This window comes from Lepeophtheirus salmonis, chromosome 6, assembly GCF_016086655.4.
Source record: "Lepeophtheirus salmonis chromosome 6, UVic_Lsal_1.4, whole genome shotgun sequence".
Taxonomy (NCBI): domain Eukaryota; kingdom Metazoa; phylum Arthropoda; class Copepoda; order Siphonostomatoida; family Caligidae; genus Lepeophtheirus; species Lepeophtheirus salmonis.
The window spans coordinates 27,925,523-27,944,942 of record NC_052136.2 but is presented as its reverse complement, the minus strand read 5'-3'; the positions used below and the strand labels follow the sequence as shown (position 1 = coordinate 27,944,942).

The 19,420-nt window shown below is 33.4% G+C and overlaps 2 protein-coding genes and 1 long non-coding RNA gene across 3 annotated transcripts; 2 read left to right on the top strand and 1 right to left on the bottom strand.

Annotated features, from left to right (window-relative positions):
* Positions 1-772: 772 nt before the first annotated feature.
* Dab (DAB adaptor protein) lies at positions 773-12,270 on the top strand. Its single transcript, XM_040714068.2, has 8 exons — positions 773-1,550; positions 1,614-1,778; positions 7,432-7,649; positions 7,712-7,855; positions 7,910-8,681; positions 8,752-8,834; positions 8,896-9,126; positions 11,977-12,270. Exons 1-8 carry the CDS (start codon positions 929-931, stop codon positions 12,064-12,066), a joined length of 2,325 nt encoding a protein of 774 aa, XP_040570002.1. The 5' UTR covers positions 773-928; the 3' UTR covers positions 12,067-12,270.
* On the bottom strand, positions 12,070-13,558 carry LOC121119409 (U6 snRNA-associated Sm-like protein LSm4). The gene is made up of 2 exons (XM_040714070.2): positions 13,247-13,558; positions 12,070-12,474 (listed from the first exon to the last, which is right to left on the bottom strand). The coding sequence occupies exons 1-2, from the start codon at positions 13,466-13,468 to the stop codon at positions 12,316-12,318; spliced, it is 381 nt and encodes a 126-aa protein (XP_040570004.1). The 5' UTR covers positions 13,469-13,558; the 3' UTR covers positions 12,070-12,315.
* Positions 13,559-15,082: 1,524 nt separating this feature from the next.
* Positions 15,083-18,635, top strand: LOC121120319 (uncharacterized). Its single transcript, XR_005865008.2, has 2 exons — positions 15,083-17,913; positions 17,979-18,635. It is a non-coding gene; the product is annotated as an uncharacterized lncRNA (long non-coding RNA).
* Positions 18,636-19,420: the final 785 nt, after the last annotated feature.

Sequence of the window (19,420 nt, the reverse complement as noted above, 5' to 3'; positions counted from 1 at the left end):
TGGTCTAACCTTGTATTTCTATTAACCTTTGTTTTTTGGATTTACAGAATAGTATATTCTTTATGATAATAAATTTCTAATAATCCATTGGGGGTGCCCCCTTGGTAACGGTCCTCCTGATTTAAGAAAATATGTCGTAATTTGATTTTATAACTCTAAAATTAGATGCTGTAGGGGGCAATCGGATCCCATGTACGCCCAAAACGATGATTTTAGAATTGAAGATTGATATGGGTATAATTTATGTCTATTTGCTTGCTTAATACGGAGAAGGATTCCCTCCCCCCTTACTAGCAGTTAATCTAATAAAACGTTTTGGCAGTTAAGTGACGCTAGTCGGGGTTACCATTTTAATTTCGGTTTCTGTTCTACCACACCGAAAATGTTTACTTATATATTTTCTCCACAAAAATGAAAGAATAATGATAACAGTTTTGGAAGATAAAAACACGGTTCAAGTTGCCAACGGCAACAAAACTCGTATGCCAAAAATGATTAAAATTTACAATCCTAAAAATTGTGCTGTCTGATATTTCTTAACGAGTTTTAATATTAAAAAAGAATAGACCAACAGCTGATCCTGTTCTGTAAGATCTAGGTAACTTTTCATGAAGCTGCATCCAGAATAATGAAATTAAAATTATATTATTCAATCATCAAAGTATTTGATATTTATATTTTTCCTCCTCTCTACACTTTTCCTCAAAAGCAAAATAAGTCATTAAAATATCATGCACGCCCGAATTAATTAATGAGGTTTTTATGTACTTATACTGAGCTGATTGATGTGAGGTTTAAAATTACTAAATATTTCAGTCAAAAGTATTGCTTTTATCAGTTCCGTTAAAAGTACTATTCAACTCAGTTTCTCTCTAATATCAAGGTTAATTTACTATAGGATATCCTCACATCGAATCATTAATTCATCATGAACAATAAAAAATCTGACTTAATGATAACAGGTTCTGGAAGCCAGTTAGACCTCAACGCTCTATACAATGTGAATAAGCCCCTGAGCCAATGGCAAGGGCCTTTCGATGCTCCATTACAAGGACAGCAAAATATGTCAGGAGGTTTTAATACAGCTCCAGCGAGGCCTAACACACTTGCTGGTCTTTCATCCCAGCCTCCTTCTCAGGCCATACCTATGATGAGAAACACTTCATTTCCCTCGCCTCAACAACAACAGCAGATCCCCTCTCCTCACATGGGACAGCAAAACTTTTGGGGCCTTTCTACATCTGCTCCAATGGATCAAGGGCAACATTTTGCCATCACACCTGACATGTTGAACAATTTTATCAAAGATTATGGATCTAGAGCGCTTAACCCATCTTTTTCCTCTCCTCAAATGGCTATTCCTGAAGAACCAGTCAATCAAGCTACTCCTACAGAGCAGCAGTCCTTGGATTTAAGTTTTTTCCATGAAAAGGATTTAAATGTGTCCTTCAATATAGGAGATCATTCAAAGGAAGAAGAAAAGGCCGACAAACAGAGTCCGGAGACGGTACAAAAGGAAGCTGAAAGTATGTGTACTTCAAAATCTGAAGGTAAGGATGTTTTTAATATAGGCATATATGGGTTTATTAATAAATTCCATTATATTTGATTAGAGAATAAGGTAGAGAAGAAACAAAGGACATATATACCCCGTTGGTTCAAGAGAAGTGTGGATACTCCTCCACAGACTCCTGAGAACGAGGATGCTAAGCCAATGGGAGATGAGCAACCCCCAAAGCCTCTAAGATTAAATACTCCCTCTCAGCCAGATATAAAAGGTACTATCAATATAAATAACTCTCTTATTTTTTAACCCAATATTTTGAGGGGTGAAGGCATTCCTATTAACTAAATACAGGGTCGTCCACAGGAGGGGATGTAGCCTTCTATATTTTTTTAGTCATCGGGCAAATTATACAGCAGAGTAAAAATTTTAATTTTGTGTGAATAGCTGAGGATTTTTGAAAAAAAATTCCAAAATTTTTAATTTTGATAATTTTTTTTCCAAAAGATTCCCAAAACCAAACCCCCCTAAATATAATTCTACGGACGCTTCTTAAGCATGTACTGTGAAAACCATCTTGAACAAAAATCAAGAAAATGAATAATCCCCAATTTAATGTTTAACTTCATACCCAATAAACGCCCCATTATTTCATTGACATGGGAATATTCATTTGATATATTAAACTTTGCTTAGTTCCGATATGACATTTCAAATATAATGTATTTTGTAGTTAATTTTTTCCTCCCTTCAAACTAATGGATAATGTTTACGATCTTTAATTTGCAATACGCGGGTCCTCCGAAGGATTTATCCAAATAATTCATATATAAAAATGCAAGATAATTTGATTCAAAATACAGAAATAATCCGAATTCACTTTCGAGAAAAATTATCCATGCTTCCTTTTGTATTAACGGGTCACAAATCATGTAATTGCTAAATTATAATTATGAAGTTGTGACGTTGGGGTTTTCTATGTTTTTTTTTAGGACAATATTTCAAATGTTGTTATCTACGATTATAAAAAAAAGTTATTAAAAGTTATTGATTGGTAGCCTTGTTTTTTTTTTTAACATTGAATTATTTTTTGAAGTGCATCAAACACCCTGTAGGTTAGAATGGGGAGTTTCTGCAGAACATATAGTTACATAGAAATGTACATATTCCGGGTTTCCCTCCCTCTCTCTTGCCCTCAACTTCACCACAAACATTTTTGATAAGACTATCGTCGAATGATAAACTTAAAATCTACACTCTTCATACTCTTTAGACATTATTCAAATACCCGTTAGTCCTTAAAACTAGGGGGTACCGATGCATCGAAATCGACAAAAATCGACCTTTTTGAAGTATCAGAATCAGCTCAATAATGCCGATTCCACCGATACCTGTGCTTACTTATTTATATACATTGTTAAGCCAAAATATATATATATTTATTTATTATTTTATATGGTCAGCAAATAAAAGAAAGTGAGGATCATGGTATAAATCAATCTAGGTTTAAAACTAGAGGCTCCTACCGGTATGATTAAAATATTGACGTATTTTCTTGGTAACTTCTAATTGATAAAAAGTGAAACATTAAAAAAAATGACTCATTTTGTTATTTGTTTATGTAATTCATTTATACATAATATTAATAAAGAATCAGTATCAGAATCGGCATTCTTCGTAAAGATGGTATCGAAACTTGGCTGAAATTTTAATATCGGTACATCTCTACTTAAAACCAGAGCTGCTGATTGAATTTTTCGGTTCTAGGTAGTGTTTTGTCTATCCTCATTAAGGACTAAAGACTGTAGTTCTGTCCAGTTCAGTCTTGCATATCAGGATTTAAAACTTATTGAGTCCTTAATGTCGTCACTTAATTTTTTTTAAATCAGTTGTACAACTGTCAGTCGGAAGGTCTTAAGGGCTGGTCCTAAGGCTGGATTGGACCGAATAAATATGGAATGAAACAACACTATCTAGGTCTAGATGATTTTGGCACGAACAAATGTCGCCTCTTACAGATTTTTCCAAAGGACATATTCGCAACCTCTTTATGTTTTTATAATATAGATTTGAACTTTTCATTGAGTCTATACTGTTAAAATGGAACGACGTTGCTTAATGGACAATGCGGTTGGGAGAAATTATTCCCAATGTGAATAGGTTTGACACTCGGTCGTTCCTACAGAAGGAAATATAGAACCTTAATGTTATGGACTTCAAAGACGGTTCCTAGGTCAGATTGTAATACCATAATGTATACTCATGCTTAATCACTGCAACTCCATCCAACCAATTAAGCGAACATTTAAAAAGGATGTTAAAATATTCCATTCTTTCTGTCGAAGAAGTTTTCTTACATTTCTTCAAGCCTCAACTAAGATAAGGACTATGATTAATTAAAGTGCCACAAGTCAATCAACCTTTTCGAAATACAGTGTGCGGCAACGAATCATGAAGTAGTATTTAAACTTGTTTAAAGCTCGAACCCCTTATTTTAAACTAATCTATGTTACATGAGCTAATTCTATAATCCAATTAGAACAATTTTTTTTAAAACAACATTCGTATTACGATCGAGAGCGACGATGGAGGTTTAAGGAAAAAGAATATCTGATTTGCTCGACGCCTATGTCAAGGTGGCAGAAACTGTCAGCTGCTCGGAGAGGCTCGTCTTCAAGGTAAAAAAGCTAAAAAAAAAGGATGGTCTGAGCCTCGCACGGAGTCCTGGCAGCAGTAGACTCAACAAAATTCGGTCTCCAGCCTTTTTGGACTCGGTGAAGGAGAAGATAGAGAGGAGCCCAAGAAGAGCATGAGAAAGATGGCCAATTTAAAAAAGAAATTTAAAAGTGAAATTTGATATTTGAAATTTAAAAAGATTTTTAAAGTTTGAAATTTTATTTCCTACAAATTTAACATTTGAAATTTTTTTGATTTTTTTTGGAAGAAAATCCAAAAACCAAGTCCCTGCAAATTATAATCCTACGGTCGCCCCTGAAGGGATTCTGTTCAAAGGACTTTTGACCACCGTCAAGCCCGGATTTCACCCCACCCCCACTACCAGGGTGTGGGGTGCAATTGAGAGGAAGGTTGTGCGACTTCTCAACCCAATGTGGAGTCCCTGAAGGCTACAGTGGACAAGTAATAAGAGGAAATGAGCGAAGACTTTGCAAGGAAGACGTGCTTGGCCTTCCGCCAAAGGATCGAGGCCATGCTGGCGGCTAAGGGATATCTTTTTGAGAAATGATATAGTTAATGGCATCCCAATAAACTAGTACAAATTTATATTCTGTGCCTCTTTTATTTTCTTAAATTTGGGCAAAATTGTACACGGGAATCAATTACTGCACAATTCGCTGCCGCACAAAGTAGACTCATGATCCTGGATTCTTACGCATTCGTTGTTATAAACACTGTTCCTGCTTTATTTCCTCACTATTCTCTTTTTATTTTTTTCTGATCTAGAGCCTAGATTAAAGATCAAGTTAAAACATAAAAAAACTGCGAATATGTCATGCGAAAAAATATAGTAAATTTACCGGTGGTTAAAATGATTACGCCAAAATGATCAGACACGGATTTTTCTTGGAAGGGTGGTTGTGTTAATTTTTTTTTCTAATTTTTCAGCTGATAATATGGAATGACCTTCTTGGAAAATGAAATATGGACTCTTTCATTTTTCTTATATTAATCAAATTACTTTTATTTTTAGAAATAATTTTTTATTGAATTTATTGAATCTTTTTTTCTGTAAAAAAACTGTGGCAATATTTCCTTTAATGACGGTTTTTTAAGAAGATAATATTTATTTCTATTAAAAAAAAGAAATTTCGTTCCTTATTTTTTGTATCAAATATAATTGTGTGGCCCTTTGGAACCTTATTTCGAATCATTTTTTAAAAATAAAATACGAAGGCCTTTTAATTTTTTTCCAACTGTCAGATATAATATTTATTAATAACATATTTATCTATATCCCCGTCCCAAAATTGGGAAGGCAAATTTCCTTTTAAAACTTCTGTCTGATCTTTTTTAAGAAGAATATCATATTTTTTCTCATCTTATAAAAAATTTGGATTCTTCCTATTTTCCCTTTAACGCCATAAGTTTCATATTTTATTTATGAGTTTTGGAATCCTCTATTTAAGAAATTTTAAAACATTTTGCCTCAAAAATTACATGTATGTAATTCCAAGTAAATAATCCAGGATCCTTAAACAGAAAAAAAATGCAAATTTCCTACTTATCACTTCCCACTATTGCGTCATCTAAAAAGTTATAAAACTTCGTGAATAGAAAAAATTAGGAATAAAATTTTTAGAAATGTAACATGGAAATAATCATATATATTTTTATAAACTTCATCAAAAATAGTTATTTAGTTATTTTGTATTAAAAAAAATATTCTCAATTTCTAACCAACAATACAAAAATCTGGATTCAAAAAACCAAATATCTTCGATTTTTACAGATTTTCACAAAAACAAATTTTTTCTATTATTTGGATAAATAAAATTCTTAATTTAAAAATATGAGAAAATTTAAACCACTGATTAACTGAATAGGCTTTACATGACAGTAAAGGAAGCTTTGAATCGTTTAAAAAAAAATCTTAATATTCGTTTATCTAGTTGATAATTTTGTGCAGAGTCACTAACTTTTGCTCCCTCCAGTTACAACCGTAATCAAAGCATTGGGTGGGATTTTAGTGAAGAAAATCACACTTTAGCAATTAAAAAAGGATATACAGTTCTTGCATCTGCTCATTTTTGTTAATTCATTAGTAGAATTAGTCCCTATAACTCTTTTCAACCCATTGCTTAGCCCTTTTGTTAGCTATCACTCTGAACATCTTTCCCCGGTCCAATTCATATTATCGCTTCACTAATATGATTGTTTGTCCAATAAAATTTATTAGTCAAACAATGCTTCCCATTTGTTACTCAGAGGAACATATCTTTTAAAGATGTGGCCTTAGAAGGACTTTCTAAATTGATGGCATTGGGGACAATTAAATAGCTCTAATTGTATTTTTCCGTAAATGCAAATATAATTTCAGGAATTGGACTGAAAAGTCCCAGGCTTCGTACATAGATGGAGCTATTTTTTAATTCGCCTTATTTTTAGTTAGTACGAATCTTCAATTTTAAACGAAACAAAAAAAGTGTTTTCTTTCTTAAGCCTGGGACTTTTCAGTTCATTTGATAATTCAAAATGGTATATCTTTGCCAAATTTTTCGATTTTATAAGAAAAAGTTTAAATACTCCGGATGTATCTATTCAACCCTGTACATATATTAAATGGACATGTAATTTTTGAAATTGGTGCCACATCCATAAATCAGAGGGAGATAAGCTTTCCTTTTTTTCTTATTTAAGAAGAAAAAGTTTTTTTCTACCGTATACTGTATTCAATTTTAAAGCTACACGCTTGCGCAGAGCTTTCCAATACTTGTATGATGATAAGGAAGGAGTAAATGTGAAAGGACACTTTTTACGAGCCTTTCACCCCCCCCCTCCCTTACAACAATAGCCCTTCCTCGGGGGGAAAAATGAATGAAATAGATGTTCCAAGATGTGTCTATCATATCAGCTGACGATATTACTCTTAAAAATATGTGAATCCTTAGTGTTTCCCGATATTCTTCATACATTTATGTTATTAATCCTAAATGTACTTGATGTAGTGGAGTGAATCTGTTTTTTTGGCTTGACATGACATGGTGATCGTGTGATCACTCATTGATATCTGTACCCAGAGTTCTACTCTCCTTGTTCATTCAATATGATGCATAGTTTTTCAACTCTTGGGAGACGTTGTAAAAACAGTCCAAACAAATGTATGTTACTATATACATTGTTTCTCAGATAAATTATATGAGAAAGTGAGATACTACTAATATATTTAAACCATTTTATCTTCATTTCAGGGCGAATGGGGAATGAACAAAAGTTCATGGGTGAGGGACAGACATTCAAAGGGAAGTTAATCGGAGTTTTGGAAGTTCAAAATGCAAGAGGAGATCGCATGTGCCAAGATGCGTTGCAGGAATTAAAAATTGCTGTGAAGGCATCAGGAGAACATAAACAAAGGATAATTATTCATATAGCAGTGGATGGACTCAAGATTCGTGATGAAAAAAATGGGGTAATTAAAAAGATCATTTCTGAAGTAGCTTTATGTGATTTCCTCTGCTTCATACTTTTAAGGATTGCTTATATCATCATCCAGTCCACAAAATTAGTTTTATTGCACAGGATATGGCAGATTCTCGAGCATTTGGCTATATTTATGGTTCCCCTGAAAATGGACATCGTTTCTTTGGGATAAAAACCGAGAAAGCCGCTGCACAAGTATAAATAAAGATCTTCCTCCATGTTCATAATCTTTTTTACATCTTTTTTTAGGTGGTTGTTGCAATGAGAGATTTATTTCAAGTCGTATTTGATATGAAACAACAGGAAATTGAACAAACCAAGAAACAATTGGATAGCAACCCGATTAATAACAAAAGAGAGGATACTAAGAAGCCGGACGTGATATCTGGAACAACTCCTTCCAATAATTTACCTGATACCTCCTCTCACCCTCTAGACCCAGGAATGAATCATTCAAATGTGGGTGCTCTTTCGGACTTGTTGGGCCTCCAAGATGAATTAACCCATATCCAAGCTGGGATAAGACAAATTGATAAAATTGCCCCAACTGCCCCCATGAGTTTTCAAACTGATTCTATGATCCCCCTTGGAGTTCGCAATAATCCTATTCCTGCACAACAACTATCCTTTGAAACTCATGTCACACTCAACAAACGACCTGCAGCTATCATGAATATGAATCCCGTCACGACTATATCAGGCTCTGATGCATTTGGAGCAGCTCCTTTCTTACCCCCGCCACCTTCAAAATCGGGCGGAAGAACATCAAGACCCATTACAGTAACTGGGCACGAGCCAATTTATGGAACACATCCTCAAAATACACCACCAATGCATTCTGCTTCACCAATGCTTCATGTCAACAACAACAACGCTCCCATGGTTCAAACATCTAAAACACCCACAAACATGAACATTATCAATAACACTCTGAATAATTTTAAACCTTCAGATAAATATAAACCCTTTGAGTCCTTTGATGAAACGAATAAAATCGCTGGATTTCATTCACATACCCAAGGTAATAAGATACTCAACTATATCTTTCTATTAAAATTTAATTCATATGTTTATTTCATCCACTCGTGGAGATCCAAATGATTTGACGTCGAAATCAGTACATGGAAATATAAACAATCAGCTCATGGGGATGGGAATGCTGAACAACAAATTGGTAAAATAAATTAACAAAATCATTGGAAAAAAATAGTATCTTATTTTTGCTCTTATCTTAGTTTGATAACTCTGGTACCATACCACAATTTACGGATCTAGATCCTCTTGGAACTAGTAAAAGCAAGCCCTATATGGATACAAAAGACTTTTTCAATGAACCAAAGACTCCTCCGTCTCGTATTAATGAGCGTACTTCTTCTCCTGGATCAGATGTTCTTTCTTCTAGTATAGGATCTTTTTCTGGAATGGGCGCTTTTGGACCCAACATAGGAGAGCATGTCCCTCCTAAGGTACATCCAAATTCTTTTTCAGATAATTTTTCAGCCGACTCACCAACTATGTGGCATTGTGGCAGCCGAAGTGGCTCATCCAAAGATAATAGAAAAACACCTTCAATTGGAATTCCAACTCTTAGAATGGATTCAAGCGATGACGGAAGTTCGAGTTATAATTATGGTCATCTAAAGGTATCTCTTCCCCCTGATGATAGTTCCAGTAACGTTGATAATTATGGTTCAATTCCTCATCTAGAGGCATCTCCTCGACGATATCGACGAGACATATTCCCTAGTACTAGTACAAATATTATGAGTAATTCTGTTAATTTGGGAATACCTTCAATCTATCCTTCTACAAAGAAAATATGTGATCATAGCGAAATTGATCAATCCCAGGACACTCCTCCAAAATTACCCGAAAGACCTTCCAAAACTTCAACCATTTCCCCTCCTCCGCTACCCCCTAAGAAACCTATGGGTCAACAAAATTCATGGAAATTAATGTCTTCATCTTGTACGACTATAAATCCTCCAATATCAAAGCCAGATAACATATATGACTTTCCCTTGGATCCCCCATCCGTTAATACTAGTTATCAGCAGTCTCAAAATCATACTTCAGTTCCAAGTAATGCATCATCATCTTTTGTTTCTATTGAAGAGCTGAGCAAAATGAGTGTAATGGAATTGAATGATAAAATGACTTCAGGGCAGCTCCCTTATCAATTACAGGGAATGTCTATAATTGAGTTGGTAGATTTCGTGTCACAGCAAATTAAATTAAATCAAAACAATTCCGGTGACTCTTTTCCATTCATTCACAATACCAGTAGTGAGGACATCGAACATGAGTCTCTTCCTATATCAGAATCATCAATGAAACCCTCTTTCTCAGATAATTTTGTGTTACCCAATAAAAAAAATGAAATGGAAGTACCAGAGGAAACAATGAATTCAACTTTGAATAATAATCATCCTGAATTAAATGCCTTCTCTCCAGAATTTAGCAAAATTAAAGATAATCCTCCCTCTATTACCACTAACACAAATGTCATCATAAGCAGCAACACTGATAATGACTATACATCAGCTCAATTCACGGGGGAGAAAAGAAATTCCAAATGTTCGAATAGTACTTATGATAAATACGCTGTTCTAAGAGAATTAGCTCTTGAAGATGAAGTAATGAGGGCTTGGAAAAATCCAAGTGACCCTGAAGATGAAATTGACGAGGACGACGAAGAAGAAGTAGATGATGAAGATGACGACAAAATTCCCGGAATGAATGAAAATTTGGATTCAGATCAAGACAATGAATACGAAGAAGAAGATGAAGAAGAAAATTTCCGACCTCGTTCTCCAACTCCATCAGAAGACAATGTGATAAGCGATGAAGAATCACAAGAGGATAAGGAAACTCGACAATACTTTGATCCTCCGCCTGTGTGCTCAAGTGAAGGAAGTCCTTGTTCAAGGTCTGAGTCTGATGATAATCAATCTGAAGATGAGGATGATGTCCCTCATTCAGTGGATGATGACGAAGAAGAAGAACTAGAAGTGAATCAAACAATGAATCACAAAAGAGACTCCCAGGTTCCATTGTGTGATGAAAGTGCTTCTCGATGTCCAAGTAATACTCAATTTGAAGATAACTTCTCAGATGCGTTTGGTTCATCTTCTGAACCAGTAGTTAATAATCCAGGCGGCTGGACTACTTTTGAGGAGGACATATCTGCCTCGCCTAATAATTTAACTGATAACCCAAAGTGGGATAAGGAAGAAGCTCCTGTTGCTCACTTATCCAAAAAAAATAACTTGAATCCATTAAGATTCAGACAATACTCTACAAAATATACAGCAGACGATGGTTTCGAAAGTTCAGATTCTTCGAGTAGATACGCTTCCTTTTCAAGAAATGAGTCGCTCAGAGGAAGTTGTAATAGTGACAACTTTTCCCATACGAAAGAGGGTCGAAGTCGACATCTTTCTTCAGGAGAGTACAGCTATACACCAAATCCCTTCAATGATAATTTTATTCCCCCATCCTCAACTCGACAAAATGAGGAAACAGGGAGTCTAAGTGATGTTCTCTCATCGTCCCTTATCATCAACGAATCAGAGAGAGACATTTTTGATTCGCCAAATATTTTAGATGAAAACAGCTTCAAAGTCACTGCTAAAGTTTCATCTATTACACCAAATTTCACTAAATCAGATTCTGTTAATATATTCGAAATTAAGGAAGATCCCTTTGATGATGAGTTTTTTAAGTAGTAGGAATTTATGACAATTTGTATTCACGACACCCAACTCCCTCATCCTCGCCACGTTTTTTTATTTATTTTTCATTTGTTTAAGTTTTTAGTTATTTTTGTTAATTATTTTTTATTTATTTCATGCGTCTGCTTGACCATACAGGCAGGACCGGTTATAGGGTGCATAAAATGACACAACCCAGGCTCGGCTCTTGACTAGCATCCCGTGCTGGATGGAATACTTTTAAAATTTAAATGTATACACAGAGAGGAAATTAAAAAAAAACAACAACATATTATAACGACCTTCTCTAGAAAAATAGTCATTTTTAAAAAGTAAATAAAATTTGTTTTATAAAAAAAGGTTACCCAAATAGATACAGTTAATTAAAAAAGGAAATTTTAAAACATAAATACGTTCCAAGGAAACATGAAGTAATAGTTAAAAAATGCCACTTGAGAATTTAAAAAAATGATAGAACAAGCCCTACATTTACATTTATCCTTGTTCCAGAGCCCACTCACGCTAAAACCGTACCTGTTTAAAGGTCACACAGATGCAGACATTTTTCTTCAGTATTATTTTATTTCATTCTTTTTATTTTAGAATATGGTAGGATCAGCGGCCTCTGCTCAGATGCCTTTTAACCAGGAAACACCTGCCAATTATAACAATCCTTTTTTTGGCCAACATTAGAGCTTCTTATTTAAATTATCCTTTTTGTTTATTTTATAATTATTTTATTTTTTTTAATTTCAATGTAAAACAAATTAATGGGTCATTATGATTAATAACGTCACCTTGTTCGCCATCGTTTCATCACATAACTTCGGAGCATTTATTAATATGATTATTATTATTATTTTGTCATATGAAATATATATGCATCAAATATTTGTACAAGGGAGTTATTTTTATTTATTGACCTCCTCCTCATTTACAAATTTAGCGATTCCCTCCTCCACGATTACCAGATCCACCACGACCACCACCTCCTCTATTACGGCCACGGCCTCCAACATTAAATCCTCCACGACCTCTTCCACGGCCTCCAACGCGTCCAGATCCCTTTGTCATAACGTCGTCCTTCACCATTTCAATGACCTAAATTAAAGAAAGTAAGTTTTTAGAGTGTAACTAAAAAATTATTATCATGGATTTTAAACAATCAGCAATTTAGTACAAATCATTTTTATAAAATTAAAATTTACACTTATTTTATCGCTGATGAAGTAATCAACTTCATAAATTAACAAATAAAATTTAAGTTATATATACGACTCGTCAGCACAAGCAAAAATGATTTAGTGTCTAAATTGAATTTGAAATTGTATTGTTCACCTAATTATTTTCTATTTCTGTTAATGAAATATTATAATTAATCCTTTGAATGCACCTCAAATTAAACACTTAAAGGTTCCAAGAAAATCCCCTTTCATAATTTTAAGGATACATAACTCAATTTTAAAGGGGTGATATTATCGGGGACAAAAATTTAATCACATAAATCAAATGATTGTTTTAAACAATAGTAAACATCTTAAATAATCCCAGGAATACAAAGCTTATAATTGAGACAAATATGTTTATGATATATTAGCCTGTATGCAATTGGATTTAATACATTGGGAATCTCTCCCTTTCAAGATATTAATTCAAGATTGTTTTTTGTGTTGACGCACCACATGTTATTACACTATTCATGACCAAAAACCACCGTTTATTCTCCAATAAATTGCATAAAAGCATGGTATACTATTCAAGGTGAGATATGAACTAATTTGGTCTCTTTTCCATATCTAGTTATAAACCAATGAACCCAAATCTACATGTCACTAGCTATATAGCATATACTTAAAATAAGATAATTAATTACATCGTCTGGAATACGTAGATATTTAATGGTGGATCCTCGAATGTAGCACTCTTGCATACGCCAAAAGCGATCTCCGTCCCTGGATGTACAAATCACTTCCTTCAAACTTATATTCATTCGATTATCACAGGAAACTAAATGTCCATTATAAGTCTCACCATTCTTAAGCTCTACCAACATTGGATGGTTCTGAGCTGTCCGAAGTAAGGATAGCGGAAGCATTTTTCTATTAAAATGTATGAAAATCGAAATTATGTTAACTTGAAATTATAAAAATATATTAAAATGAAGAGAGTTTGTTTTATGACGTCACCATACACATTCCTCTACAATCAGCTAGTGAAATTAGAGGTTATTTAGTGACGTCATAGTATATGACTTAAAATAAGTTATTTCCTAGGCTTAATTATTGTTAATTTAACTATAAATTTTAGGAAAAGAGGTTGATCATTACAGAGAAGCATTGGTGGAGTTTGAAATTTAAAATAGGGTGGAAGGGGCGTCCGAAGGATTATATATATATTTTTTTTTTTTTGGGGGGCTTGATTTTTTTTTCAAAAAACAAATCACCATTTTTTTAGAAAAGATATCCAAAAATATACAAAAATAAAAAATCCACATATAACCTTTTTTTAGAGAAAAAAACTCCTTAAAAAAATTTATTCTTCTTTAAACTCATAAGAACAATTATTAAGCTATAATTATATTACTTGTCGTAATTAATTACAACTAGTTGCTATTTTCTGTCAATATCACGTGGTATTTTAAGGATCTCTTCCATTTTGGGATAATATTTGAAATCCTAAGACATTGTTTTTGAGCAAAAATGATGGATTGACTTAATGTTTACAACTCAAAATCAAAGTAAATATATTTTAAAGTGTTTTCTAAAGTAAACTTTAAAAAAAATCAATAAACTTATGATTTAAACTATTGAATTTGCCTTTCAAAATAAAGTATCAACTTCAAATATGGTTTGTACAACATTATATAGTAAGCTTCATTCAAATAATAATTTATATCCTCTATTGATAATTTAATAATATAATTAATTCATAACGATGATTACTTGTATTTTAGGGATAAAAAACAGGTACACTGTATAAGTTTGCCCACACGTCATACTTTCTCTTTCTATATCGAAATTGGAGACAGCGACAGAGGATAGTTGAAATTTTATTCTCGCTCTCAATTTTAGGTTTAAATGGGGTTCTATTCATTTCTAATCAAATGTTTGAATAACAGTTGGAATCTTCATCATCAATTTCCTGATATAATTTATCTTACTAAATTAAACAATTGTACACATATTGTTTAAATCAAATATATCGACAAATTATCTATAATCTTTCATATTATTATAATATTTAAACAAGTAATCGAATAAAATTAAATTATGAAAATATTGAATTACAAAACGTACACGCTAAGAAAAATAAGCACTACACGGATTTTTTTAAAGACTCCAATACCTTGTAAATACTACAGCATTCTGGAACGAATCATTGAACACAATATCGATGGATTTCAATACAAAGACATCTATGAATTAAGCATTGTCACTAATGAGAATCGAAAAAAAAAATCTTACATTTGTACTAAATACCTAGATATTTAGAAGTATATAATTGTAATAATCTTAAATCGAGTTAAGATAATAAATTATGAAATATGATATAAGTCTAAACAATTAATACAAAATAAAAATATAAACATAAATTAATGAAGCACATATATAAATATATATTTTTATAAATGTATTACACCATTATTTACAATTGATAAGTAAGAAAATAATTTTAAGTGTTAATGTCATATTTATATGGTCGACAATTTTCAAGGAATATAATTTATTATAAATGAATGCGGAAATAATTGTTCTTATATACTGTTTTGTCACATCCTAAGTATTTAGTGCAATCCGTATTTTATTTATTTAATATTGATATAAAAATCCTAAATCCTCAATTGTGATATTCAAATATGAAGACAAGTAATTTAGTAATTCAGAAAATAACTCCCCACTCAATAACTTTTTAAATATGTGAAACGAAATCAATATTTTCCAATATAAGTTTACTGAAGATATAACATCACTTATAATTTATTAACATATTTATTACATATGACGGAATGAACTATATATGTATATTGGATCTGTACAACCCGTTTATATTCACATGTTTTATCTCTGTAATAACTTTATAATATATACGCCAGTCTAGTCTGAATACTAAAGGTGTTAACTTCCTTCATTGGTGATCCCGTCTATACAATGCCGAATAACCACTCGTAAGAATCCCCATCTGATAATTCCCCCACCGAAGTTCCGCAAAAAATTACAATCATTCCTGGGAATGGTAAAATATTACTCCAGGTTTATACCGAACCTGGCTAGACATACCGGTTCTCTTCATCCGTTGTTGCGTGGGGATAAGATATTTGAATGAGACTCCCACAGCAGAGAGCATTCGATGAAATCAAATCCAATCTAGCAAGGCGCACTTTTCTGGCGTCTAGACAAGATAAAGCACCCTTGGTTCTAACAATTGACGCGTCTTTATACGGAATGGCGCTTCACTGGAGCAACGGCGTGGAAACACTTGGGTCCCGTTTGCCTTTTGGTCAAGATCCCTCACTTCGACACAACAAAAATATTCAGCATTTGATAGAAAACTCCTTGCTGTCAGGGAGGCATTATCTCACTTTCGGTGGGCGTTGGAGGGAGTACAGTTCACGGTGTTCTTGGAGCATAAACTTTTGACTTCAGCTCTCGAATCTTAGAATCCTTCTTGGAAGTCAAAGCAATTCAGAGCGTTTTCATTTATTTCTGAATTTCATTGCAGTATAGTACATAAATCGGGAAAGTCAAACGTTGTCGCAAACACCTTATCCCGACTCCTGGAACCGGTTTGAGTGGAATCATTTCCACTCTTGGATGACATCTCTCGGACCAGGCCATTTCTGATCCTCGAATGTTAGAGTTTAAATCAAAACACTTCGTGACGAAGAGCTTCGGATGAATAATTTAATGAGTTTTGTATCAGGGGATAATTGTAGAGCCATCATTTCCTCAGAAGAACTAAGAAAAACGTGTTTCATGCTGCCCATGATCTTTTACATCCCAGGCTTAAGTCAACACTGCGAGAGATATCAAAGTCTTTCGCCTGGCCTAGTTTGAGAAATGAGTTCAAAACTTGGGTCGAGGCTTACCTCGCATGTCAAAAGAATAAAAGCGTTATTCATCTAAGACCTTCAGGAGCAACACCCTTCGATAAGAATCCTGGCAGATTCACTTACTCTCACGAAAGGTTATAAATTTCTTCTCACCGTTCTTGACATGTCAATTAGATGGGCTGAAGCCCTGATGATGGTGGATACGACGGCCGAAAGCATAGTCAACACCTTCTTTTCTGGTTGGGTTTTAAGATTTGGTGTACCCGAGTCCATTCACTCGGACAGAGGGGCTCAGTTTACGGGACACTATGGAAACTGTTAGGACAACTCCACGGTGCGAAAACCTTGTTAACTACTTCTTGCCATCTTGAGCCAAATGGGATTATAGAAAGGTTTGATTGAACACTAAAAACTGCTATCTTGTCCAGGATGCAACAAGAAGGAGAATCTTGGTTGCAATCCCTACATTTCGTCCTCCTTGGACTTCGTTCTCTCCTATACACCATCTTTTGGGATCTGCACTGCGTCTTCCTCTGTCTTTGGTAGAATCTACCGGTACTCAAAATGATCGAAATCTGTTAGAGAAATTCCAAAACATCAGGCATACACCTCCACGAACGATATCAGATCCACCTCATAGAATACAGTCCGTATTTGACTCCCTCAAACGAGCTACACATGTGTTGGTTAAAAACAAACCAATTAAACCGACCTTCGCTCTGGTGTACAATGGTGCTTTCAAGATTTTGTCTAAACGTACCTTTAAAGTGGTTTTGTTTCTGTAGATCGACTGAATCCAGCGTTTGGAATAACAGACATTCTTCCGGTGTTTCAAAACATATCGTCTCTGCGTCTCAGATTAAATTCAGATCATTAATTTTATCATTTTAATTTCAAATGCGTGTATTTTTACCATTTAAATTTTGTATGATTACTTTTATTTGATTTATTTTATTTCAATTCCAAATACTCATGTTTTTACCATCTTTATTTTTGTATACTTTCATTCTCAGAATAAGTATTTCATTTATTATAATCTCGAAGCATATTCTGGAGGGAATATTGTGGGATGTGTACAACCCGTTTATATTCACATGTTTTATCTCTGTAAGAACTTAATACATATATACGTCAGTCTAGTCTAAATACTAAAGGTGTTAACTTCCTTCATGTACGTAATAGAAGAGTTGAATATGTTTTGGACAACAAAAAATTCATATTCAAGGATCGTCTTCTACTTATTTAAATGGCAGAAGATACCGACATGTGATGATGGAATCGGAAGCGAGGATTAAGCATTTATAATTACATAAATAATACAACTTTATTTATGGATCCAGTGTCATAAATATGAGTTGTTTGTTTGTTATGTAGATTAATGACACTTGAGGACTCGAATCAATGAAAGAGTTTTTTAAGAATATTAGGAGACGAAATAGAGTAGAATTGGTAGGAGTTTCAATGGAAGAGCTGCAAATGAAGAATGATAAGTATATTTGCTCCTCACCGTACATATCATTCCAGTATTATTTATCTTTATTAAACATATCCTTAGTTCTTAAATAAGTATATAATGATTCCATAAGATCACGAGCGATGGAGCTGTACTTGAACCAATGGATGATAAGATAACAGATTTTGACGTTAAATGTCATCTGCACAATGAATGATACTTCCATTAAATTAAATGCAATCCATCGAGTCACGGACAAAAATATTTTCTAAAGGGATGAGATACCTAACATCACGGAAGTCCCCATGTCATAAACACAAATGAATCCAATGGAAATATGAGGGAACTCAAATCCATAAATCCGGATGTTTAAAGAAAAATACATCCAAACCATCCTTATTGTCTTAATTAATTTCATGTAAATATCACTATTATATCTAAAGTTTATCATAAGAACTGTTTTCACATAAAAGTGCTAAATCATTTTATTTATTCTTCCTTCATCCCATGAAGTAGTTTGAATGTTGGAAATTTCGTGGACTTCTTGTTCTCTTGTGTTTAGATATTATTGATATTTGGCAGTTTCAATAAGAGGTCTTACTCACTTAGACCAGGGAGTACATACTAACTTTATTCTATTAAAATCTATATACATTATTATTCAACGATAAAGTTCTTAGGGGAGAATCGGTCATATTTATCGGTGTATCTAATCGCAACAGATATATTAAATATTATCATTCTATGAAGAAAAAAAAATGAAATTCATAAGTATGAGCCAAGAATGTCTAATTCAGAAATACTTGGAAATTTACAAAAAAAAATAATTATTAAAATAAGGAAACATATTCCGATGGTTGAACTTCTTTTACATTACAATTTAGGTGAAGATGAGGAGACCAGTCGAAACTCATTCCTCAATATAAATAATCTGACTTTTTTCCAATCCAATTCTTATTCACAACGATAAGACCTCTTCATTTTCTTCATGAATAATTCCTGGGTCAATAATGAGACATATTCTGAGGGTTGAACTTCTTTTACATGAATATCTAAGTGAAGATGGCAGATGCAGTCGAAACTGATCAAGGAACTCTTTCTAAAGAAACAGGAAAACTAAATGATATGATATGATAGATTCCCTATGGCAAAGAAAGGTTTCTCATGAATGTATGAGATAGATTCCCAAGTATGAAGTCATGAAGTCGAATAACTTTTTATATGTTTTTTCATATGATGTAACGTTGTTAATATAATTGTATTTAATTGCCTTTTATGGTTCGAACTTGTGAGTAAATCACACTGATTCGAACATTAAACCGATGAAATAATTTACCTCATTCTCTATCATTTTTTGTTGAAGAACACATTTTTGGGATTTCAAATATTTACCTAAACTGCAGGAGTTGCTTGCAAGTGATCTTGAGAGAAAATAGAACTACAACAAATATTTTAGCTTTATAGTTGTACAAAGTTCAAAAGATGTTTTTTACCACAAAAAAAAAAGTGTGATTGGAGCTTGTTCTCCTCCAGATAGTATTGTA